The 10,314-nt window shown below is 42.1% G+C and overlaps 1 protein-coding gene across 1 annotated transcript; it reads right to left on the bottom strand.

The window, feature by feature from the left end:
• Positions 1–1,321: 1,321 nt before the first annotated feature.
• On the bottom strand, positions 1,322–3,230 carry LOC115774086 (uncharacterized). Its single transcript, XM_030721150.1, has 2 exons — positions 3,103–3,230; positions 1,322–3,007 (listed from the first exon to the last, which is right to left on the bottom strand). The coding sequence occupies exon 2, from the start codon at positions 2,859–2,861 to the stop codon at positions 1,929–1,931; it is 933 nt and encodes a 310-aa protein (XP_030577010.1). The 5' UTR covers positions 2,862–3,007; positions 3,103–3,230; the 3' UTR covers positions 1,322–1,928.
• Between the last annotated feature and the right edge of the window lie 7,084 nt (positions 3,231–10,314).

Genomic DNA, 10,314 nt, shown 5'->3' with positions numbered 1-10,314 from the left:
CAACTTTGGATTTACAGTGCTGTGAAAAAGTATTTGCCCAGTTCCTTGTTTGCGTTATTTTTTTGTATAACTGTGACACTGAGATGTTTCAGATCATCAAACAAATTTTAATATTAGACAGATAACCAGAGTAAATACTGCTGTGTCTTTGATGGGTGTGTTCTTGGAGAAAAAATCCTCGCTCACAAAGTCTTAATGCATATACAGAGTTTATTGCAAAAACAGACAGTGTCAAAACAGACGCTTCTTCTTTAGCTGTCTGGGAGAGGGAATTCCAATCGCCCTAACTCATGAGACAAAGGGACTGGCAAGAGTTATATAGTCAGCACCCACATTCTTGACCTTTGACCTTGTACCACATATAGTATTTTATGGAGAACCAGGTATAGCTTGTTTCCTGCATGTATGTAAGGTCATTCCCTTTTTGGAGGGAGAGCAACAAGGGGTTACACTCTCTCATACCATTTACGGGTAAATGGTAAACTGGTAAACAATTTTTTATTATCATGTGAATTCAGCCAAACATAAGAATATCAACTGTAGTTCTCCAACAACGTTGGCTCCTTCATGTGGTGTCCATACTGTGTTGATTCAAGGCATTTGTCAGTTCATTTTATTGTCCATTTGTATGAACCCCTCATCTCAGCGGGTTCCTAAACACCTTTTCTGAAAGAGACAAAAAACACTGAACAGTATCTTTTGTAAAAACAACAAATAACATTGAAAACATCAAATACTAATTTATTTATATATACATATATGTATTTTTTAAATAATTGTGAAATTTCCTATTTCCCATTTTTGCATTTCCAATTTATCTTACTTTTCTCATTCCCCCCCTTGGAAAACATCACGTCATTATAAGAAGCATCAGTAAAGAAATAAGGAAAATTAATAATATGAGAGTAAATATTTAAGAGTATAATAAGGCTAAATATTAAGAGTACAATTAAAAAATCAAAATGGATATCTCTCCACCACTCCTCCTATCACCACATCATTGTCAACATCCAAGTCAGTTACCTGTATGCTGACAAATCTTAACAACATGGTTTTTTAGTACACCATTCATTCCTTCACAAATTCCTTGACTTTGTGGGTGATAAACAGAACCAAGGCGCTGTTTAATCCCCAGTTTTTTCAAAATCAGTTTCACTGTCTTATCAACAAACTCCTTCCTGTTATCTGAAGCGATACAATCTGGAAATCCCCATCTGCTAATCACTTCTCTACACAGAAAATTAGCAACAGATTGAGCATCTTTTCGCTTTGTTGGGCAGGCCTCAGGCCACCTTGAAAACCTGTCAACCACTACGAGCATGTATCTCTTACCTTCAACTGGTTTTATCATGTCAACAAAGTCCACAACTAGTTCACGCATTGGACCTCTCGGAGTCGGAATGTGACCAGGAAGAACCGTCACCCCCCTTCGAACATTGTTTTTCAGACAGACTGCACATCTGCCTATAACATAGTCAATCTGTTCAAGCAAACACGGTGCCCAAAAACCATACTCTTTAGTGCTCTTTCTCTTGACTTCTCCTCTCGCCACATGAGCTAACCCATGCGCTTCTTGAATCATCAGACCTCAAAGGTCCGGAGGAGCTACTATGAGTCCCTCATGGTTTCTCCAAAGTCCCATAGAGTCTTGAGTGGCACCTCGATCAAGCAAAAGCTGTTTATCAAGGTCGGGAACAGCTTCTTGCATTAAAATCACATCCCCAAGCCTGATTTTGTCTTCTAAATCTACTTCATGAGTGACCAGAAAAACTTCACCAACTTTATTATGTTGCACACTTGGACAAAAGACACTTCCAGGCGTGCGTGAGTTTATAACAGTTCTACTTTACTGGTCATTTGCGCTGCGAATACAAAAACACAAGCACTTCAGTTCCATGAGAAGCTGCGCTCAACAGGTCATTCGTGCACTAAACGACACCAGACCTCTGCGACTTACTGTAGTCATAACTGTACTGTTCATCTGAGCCTGTGTCTCCTGATGCAATTATCAACCTCTCCTTTAACTCGATTGCTCTAAAGAGGAAGTTTTGAGGGGACTCACGGCTGTCTTGTGTGATGTTCACTAGTCTGTGATACAAATCTGTGGTACTGTCCTCTTTGAAATGTCCCTTTAATATTGTCTTTAACTGGGGGAGGGTGAGGTCACGTTTTATCTCAAGCATGTCTCTAAGACTCAACCCTGGGCTGATTGACTTGACCACTGCTTCTATGACTTCAGCTTCACCGTGTCCTTTGTTTAAGCCTCTGTCAATCTGATGCATCAGGTTTGTGTATGAGAGTCTGTCCTTTTGGCCCCTCTCCCCAATCTGACCACAAATCTTGAATTCCCTCCTTATTGTAACTTCTGGAAGCCGGTTTGCTACAGATGACACATTTTGTGAGATTGTCGGCTGGCTCGGTGGTGCTCGGTTCAGTCTCTCACTCAGTCTCCTAACTTTATCCTGCAGAGCTTCACTGTTTTGCTGGAGCAGTGAGCATCTCTCAGCAAAACCCATTTCTTCCGTTGTTTTCTGACTCTCTTGTGTTGTGCTTGTTGTATTCTCTCCACTTTCTGTGTTTTCAACACTCCCCAAATTTGTACTATTTTCCCCAAAATAGTACAATGCAACATCTTGCTCTTCATCGTTAATAACCTTGTCCATGGATCCTGTAATTAATCTGATTAACGCTCGTCTTGTTGTAGCATTTCCACTTGGGATTTTGGCTTCCACGCACACCTCTTTGAGTTGGTTGAGCTGTAAGTTCCAGAGTAATTGCGACACCGTCTCTGCCAGCTCCTCCAGGTCCATTGCGCAGGCTGTAGCCACGCCCATCAGCCGCGCGCTCTCGTTCGCATCCATCAAACTCCCTCCGCCTGTGTCTCCGCCACACTGCACACGACGTTAATCATCCCAGCGGTGCCTCCAATATTTGTTGCACACTTGGACAAAAGACACTTCCAGGCGTGCGTGAGTTTATAACAGTTCCACTTTACTGGTCATTTGTGCTGCGAATACAGAAACACAAGCACTTCAGTTCCATGAGAAGCTGCGCTCTACAGGTCATTCGTGCACTAAACGACACCAGACCTCTGCGACTTACTTGAGGGACCCCTGAGCTGGCCCACCCAGTGCCTGTGTGTTTCAGTCTTTGGAATCGTACTTGCCCTACTAAAATACTACAGTTGGATTGTCAGCGAGGTAACATATTTCAGCGTGAGGATAAATGAACACAGAAACAATAAGCACTAACAATAACATAAAATGAAAAGGAAAGGGGGGGGGGGGTGTATCCCTTTAAGTCTATTCATGTTCAACCATACTGTGGGTCCCACACTTTGCTGAACCACTTCAATTGGTGTGATTGTTTGCATAGTTTTAGTGTCTTTCTTAGATATTTTAGTGGTTATGTTTATTCCCTTATTTAAATTTAAAATCAAAAAGTTTTCTTGAATGCCTGACTTACCCCCCCCCTTTTTTTTTTCAATTTATCTGTTTATTTACTTATGCAATTAATGTTATATGCCTTATTTAATGCTAATAGTTGTAGCACAATTAGTAAAGATAAGTTTGCCAACACCAGAAGAAACAGCAAGCCTGCTGTTGCGAAAAATTTCACTTAACACTGGGTGTTTTTGTTAAAAATTCCTCAAAATGCAGTGGAAATTTGTCAAAGCAGTAAGCAAATATTATATGGAACACCAAAAATACTCCAACACAATACAAGATAAATCAAGCTCAAGACCTATACACATTTAATAACTGCAACAAAATTCAACTGAAATTCAAAACGTATCTTCACTAAATGTATGTTCAATCTGTTGCCAAGTCTGCTTAGAGAATGAAAGCAAATATATTGTATAAAATACCAAAACAAAGTATATGCCTATATAGTTTATAAATGAAGGCAAAATAAGTGTGTTTAAAAAGTTGTAAAAAGTGGTGTTTTATCAAAGGAGTTTGCATGACAAGAAGAAACAAACACTGGCCTTTTCTGAAGTCAGTTCGCAGGCCCTCAGTCCTTGAAACAGAGGCCAGTTGTCAGGCTCTTCTGGGTTGTATTAACTCAGCTCTCCCCCCTTGGTCTCTCTCTCTCTCTCCTTCTCAAGCAAAAAACAAGGAGAGAAGGGGCAAAGGTTAGTTTAACATTTAAAACAATTTCTTCACATCAAAATTCTTTTCCATATGGCACGCTATATGACAAAAAGGTTATTATAAGTAATAACATAACATTCATAAACTTTTATTTCCAATCACTGTCCAGCAGCAATTATCAAAAGGAAAAGTAAACATGAAAATTTGAGAAAGGTTATCAAGAACCAAACTTTAAATCACACATCTTAAATAGAAAGGGACGCAAAATCAAACAAAGAATTCTTTGTTAGCTGACAAGTGCACCTTGGGATAAGCTATATAATAGAAACTTAGATTTTACCATAAGATATGCACTTTAAGATATGCACTTTTAAACAAAAACACATTCATAATCTGCAGAGTATGTCCATTACATCACAGAGTTCCATAGATGATAATGCATGAAAGACATTCTAAAACTACAGTTATCAAACCTACAGAACAGAAGCTTCAGTCACTTCAGTGTCCTCTGTCAGTGAGTGCACAGCAAAAAGTCAAAGCTCGTTGTCTGAATTTCTAAATGTTTATTTTGACATAAACTTTGAAGAAAAATTCTTGACTCCATCGACAAGTTAAAGATCCTGAAAGAATAACTCCCAGCCAGGTGCTGCAGCGTCTTTTTGCTACAATGCACCACCAAAGTTTGCTGCCAATGTCTGAAGACAATCAACTGGTCTTAAGCCACATCAAGCTTCCACTGAAGAGAAAGAGAGCCCAGGATGATGCTGCACAAAACTGCAACAGATGTCCTGAATGCTCCTCCCCAGAAAGGAAGAGACGGAAAATCTCTGAAGGGAACTCAGCATTAAAAAGTCCCTACAGTAAGATCTCAAGAGGCAGCCAAAGCATCTCTGAGACCTCTGAGAGTGCACTGACAGAGACAAAGAAGAAGGAAGACCAGAGAGTAGCAAACATTTGGATTATTGGCTCAAGCTACATTAGGAGAGGAGAGAGGGGAGCACGTGAGAAGTTTGGAGACAATTTTGGACTTAATGCCAAAGTCCAGTGGTTTGGCAAAGGAGGGATGCGCTGGAATGGGGTCCTTCCTCGCTTTTACGCAGAGCTGTCCACACAGAGCCCGCCTGACATTTTAGTTGTCCATGCCGGGGGCAACGACTTAGGACTCGTGTCTGCCCAGGAACTGTCATATGTAATGAAGAAGGAATTGATGCAGCTGCACAAAGAGTTCCCCTCAATGAAAATTGTGTATTCCTGCATCAATGAGCGCCAAGTGTGGAGGTACGGACGTCCAGGGCGGATCAATCTGGACAGGAAGGCCGTCAACTCAATTATCACGAAGGCCGCCGACTGCTTTGGCGGTGTGGTTATTGAACATCCATGTCTGAGTTACTTTGACAAAACGATTTTTGTGCCAGACAGAGTCCACTTCACCAGGAAAGGAAATGAACTGTTTGTGACAAACATCCACTCTGCCATCAAAAAACTTCTCAGACAAATTAGATTTGAGGCATCAAACTCTATGAACTAACTATACATATAAGAATATGAATGAGTATCTTGAATTCCCTCCTTATTGTAACTTCTGGAAGCCGGTTTGCTACAGTTGACACATTTTGTGAGACTGTCGGCTGGCTCGGTGGTGCTCGGTTCAGTCTCTCACTCAATCTCCTAACTTCATCCTGCAGAGCTTCACTGTTTTGCTGGAGCAGTGAGCATCTCTCAGCAAAACCCATTTCTTCCATTGCTTTCTGACTCTCTTTTGTTGTGCTTGTTGTATTCTCTCCACTTTCTGTTTTTTCAACACTCCCCAAATTTGTACTATTTTCCCCAAAATAGTACAATGCAACATCTTGCTCTTCATCGTTAATAACCTTGTCCATGGATCCTGTAATTAATCTGATTAACGCTCATCTTGTTGTAGCATTTCCACTTGGGATTCTGGCATCCAAAACTTCTCAGACAAATTAGATTTGAGGCATCAGCCTCTATGAACTAACTATACATATAAGAATATGAAACATGAATATGAATGTAAGAATATGAAATAAATACAAAGACAAAAGATCAATGCCAAAAGTCTCCATTGTTTACATATTCTGCACATAGATTGGACACCTCCTAATATGTTGTTCACATGTTTGTAAGTTGGGGCCTCTTCAACCAACCGGTAATCTTCCCCTTAAATAATTCCAAAGTATATAAAACTACTAAGTATATTTTATGAGGGGACAACAGCCAGAAAAATCATCTCAAAGGTTTTTTTTTTAACTCTTTAATTTGTGTGTCTCTTATTCTGAACTGCCTAAAAGATGCAAAACAATTTTCAGTGCAAGCTGACAACTTTGGATTTACAGTGCTGTGAAAAAGTATTTGCCCAGTTCCTGGTTTGCGTTTTGTATAACTGTGACACTGAGATGTTTCAGATCATCAAACAAATTTTAATATTAGACAGATAACCAGAGTAAATACTGCTGTGTCTTTGATGGGTGTGTTCTTGGAGAAAAAATCCTCGCTCACAAAGTCTTAATGCATATACAGAGTTTATTGCAAAAACAGACAGTGTCAAAACAGATGCTTCTTCTTTAGCTGTCTGGGAGAGGGAATTCCAATTGCCCTAACTCATGAGACAAAGGGACTGGCAAGAGTTATATAGTCAGCACCCACATTCTTGACCTTTGACCTTGTACCACATATAGTATTTTATGGAGAACCAGGTATAGCTTGTTTCCTGCATGTATGTAAGGTCATTCCCTTTTTGGAGGGAGAGCAACAAGGGGTTACACTCTCTCATACCATTTACTGGTAAATGGTAAACTGGTAAACAATTTTTTATTATCATGTGAATTCAGCCAAACATAAGAATATCAACTGTAGTTGTTCTGTCCTCAATACATGTGCTGTATATATCTCTGGACAGACAGATAAACTCTTTTCTACTTCAAGACTCTGAAGACGTTGTCAGCTTGTCCACAGGTTTATTGAAGACTCAGAAAAGTGTGAAACTAAAACACATGAAAACACAAATCAGTTATATACTAATTTCTCTTAACGTACGTAAGCACAACAGAAATATACACAATTACATGAACTGCATATCTTAACATCACTGTATCTATAACCTCTTCGGTCTAGAAGATATGTTAACTTTATCAACTAACAAGTTTAAACAGTTATCATAGCTTGTTGACACACTGAACAATGTGCTCCGGCGCTAAGCCGTTCCGATCCGATTTCCCGTTACCGTCAACAAAATACACACTCGTTCCAAAAAATACACATCTCAAAATAAAGTTGTCTTAGTGTAAAGCGTACATACCCAAGATGCAATCACCACGCCTAAGATGAAAGGCAGATGTTACGCGATACTCTTACATGTGGTATCACAACACCATGTTTCTTCCGTAGCCATGCTCTCACTTCCTGAGTTAGGTCACATGACCGGAAGCTCCGTAGCTCTCTTAAAGCGACAGTACAAAACTGAACTCAATACATCATGCACTAACGTATTCCGTTAATCGTGTAACAGAACACTCCCCGCCTGACGTGGTTACACGTCACCCAAACAGTTATCATCTTAACTAATACAAACATCTAAACATCAGGAGGAAAAAGAAGAACTGTCTCTGAAATAGGTCTAAGAAAGAACGCGTTTCCACCAGGTTTCATGGTTTTCACTTCCACCTGGCGTACTCTTCCGTCCTTACTCGGAAAAGTCTTGGTTACCAGTCCAAGGGGCCACTCATTTCTCGGTGCTTGCACGTTCTTGAGAAGAACAACACTTCCTTGTGTGATATCCGGATGAGTGGAATGCCACTTCTTGCGAGGCTGTAGAGTTGGTAGGAACTGCTTCCGCCACCTGTCCCAAAAGGTGTTGGACAAGTGTTGCACTTGACGCCACTGACGTTTGTAGAGGTCCGACTCTCCAAATTCCCCTGCAGGAACTGGAACACCGCTAACCTTCTTCGTTAGAAGAGCAGTTGGCGTAAGTATGAACCGATCATCAGGATCTGTTCCCACAGGAATGAGAGGTCTGGAATTTATAATAGCTGTGACCTCCGCCATGAAGGTCACCAACACTTCATGAGTGAGTTTGTCTTTGAGTTGAAAGAACATGGAATCCAGAATCCTTCGAGCAAGACCTATCATCCTTTCCCATGTACCACCAAAATGGGATGCGTGTGGTGGATTGAAGGTCCACGAACAACCTTGGTTTGACAGGTAAGTCTTCACCTTCGTCCCGTCAATGTTCGAAGGAATCTTCAAGTCTTTACAGGCACGGACGAAGTTTGTGCCGCGGTCAGACCGAATGTGTTTCACAGGTCCCCGCACAGCGAGGAAGCGTCTCAGGGCGTTGATGAAACTAGAGGTGTCCAGAGTCTCGATGACCTCTATGTGAACTGCCCTTACACTCATGCATGTGAAGATCACCGCCCATCGCTTGCTGCATGAGAGACCTCCCCTAATACGCCGTGAGGCAACGACCCATGGACCAAACACATCCAAACCTACATTTGTAAAAGGTGGCTCTGTTGAAAGACGATCTGATGGCAGACTAGCCATTTTCTGGATGCAAGTTGGAGCTCTTAGTCGTCTACAGGTGACACAAGAGTAGACGATGCTGCTCACTTTCCTTCTCCCGCCAACTATCCAATAGCCAGCTGCGCGGACAGCACCTTCTGTAAACAAACGCCCTTGGTGTTCAGTCTGTTTATGATAGTGTCTGATGAGCAGCGTAGCAACGTGATGTTTGCCAGGTATGATCAACGGATTCCTTTCATTTTGATCAAGGCTTGAATGGTCGAGACGTCCTCCGACTCTCAGAAGACCATGGTCGTCGATATAAGGACTCAGTTTCCTAATAGGATTGCTTTTGTTAATTTCCTCCTGCCTCTGGATGCATTTGATTTCTTGCTCATACTCTTCCTCTTGTGTGGCTCGGATGATGATTGTCAGCGCTTGATCCGACTCGTCTGCTGTAAACTCTGAGTTGCAGTAATGCCAGCCCTTACAAGAGCCCTTCGCCTTCCCTGCGGTGTTGAAGGCTCTGACTATGTGTACAAGACGAGTAATAGCTCGAGTTACTGCCTTCCAACTGGAGAACTTGGCAAACCTTTGAGACCCAAGTTGGTTGGCTGAAGTTGCAGTACTCAGGGTAGACACAAGAGGTCGAATGTCTGGGTCTGAAGTAGGATCAACCAGACCAAAAGCATTTCCAGACTTGTTTGTTTTTCCTGAGGTCAAGAATGGTGGCCCGGTTAACCAGTTTGTGTCCGTCAAACGGCTTGCTGGGACAAAGCGTGTTGCATGGTCTGCCGGGTTTTTGTCCGTCGACACATAACACCACTGGTCTGGGCTGGAAGATCTCCGGATACGAAGTACCCTGTTGCTCACGTAGACGTAGAAACGTCTAGTCTCGTTATGTATATATCCCAAGACTACCTTGCTGTCTGAGTAGTAAGTCACTGCATCAAGCTTTAGGTCCAGTTCTGTTGAGATGAGTTCTGCTAGCTCCACAGCAAGTACTGCTGCACACAGCTCTAACCTAGGGATTGTGTGCTCTGGTCGGGGTGCTAGTTTTGCTTTCCCCATTACAAATCCCACGAAGTTGTTCCCAGCTGAATCTGTGACCTTCAAGTACACGACTGCTGCGATGGCCTTAATTGAAGCATCACAAAACACACATAACTCTCTTCTCACAGCACCGGAGGTTGATGTTGGGGTGTAGGGCCTCGGAACTGAAAGTTTAGATAGCTCTGTCAAAGAGGCTCTCCATGATGTCCAAACTCCTTCCATCTCTTGAGGCAATGGAGCATCCCAATCCCCGTTCTCCGCTGTAAGCTCCCTGAGGATAGCTTTGCCTTGTATTGTGACTGGCGCTGCGAATCCTAAAGGATCATAGAGGCTGTTGATGGTGGACAAGACACCCCGTCGAGTGTATGGCTTAACCTCCTCTGAGACAGTGAAGAGGAAATAGTCGGTTTGGAGGTCCCACTTGATACCCAGACTGTGTTGTGTCGGTAGCACGTCTGCATCCAGGTTAAGATCTTTAAAGTCGCTTGAATGATCGCTCTGCGGAAAAGCCTCCATGACCTTTCTATTGTTCGCTGCGATCTTGTGGAGTCTCAGGTTTGACTTTGAGAGAGTGTCTCGTGTCCTTCTCAACAAGCTAACAGCCTCCTCAACTGTGGGCAACGACGTCAAGCCATCATCCACATAAAAG

The sequence above is a fragment of the Archocentrus centrarchus genome, chromosome 24, assembly GCF_007364275.1.
Source record: "Archocentrus centrarchus isolate MPI-CPG fArcCen1 chromosome 24, fArcCen1, whole genome shotgun sequence".
Taxonomy (NCBI): Eukaryota; Metazoa; Chordata; class Actinopteri; order Cichliformes; family Cichlidae; genus Archocentrus; species Archocentrus centrarchus.
This window is presented reverse-complemented; position numbering and strand designations above follow the sequence as displayed.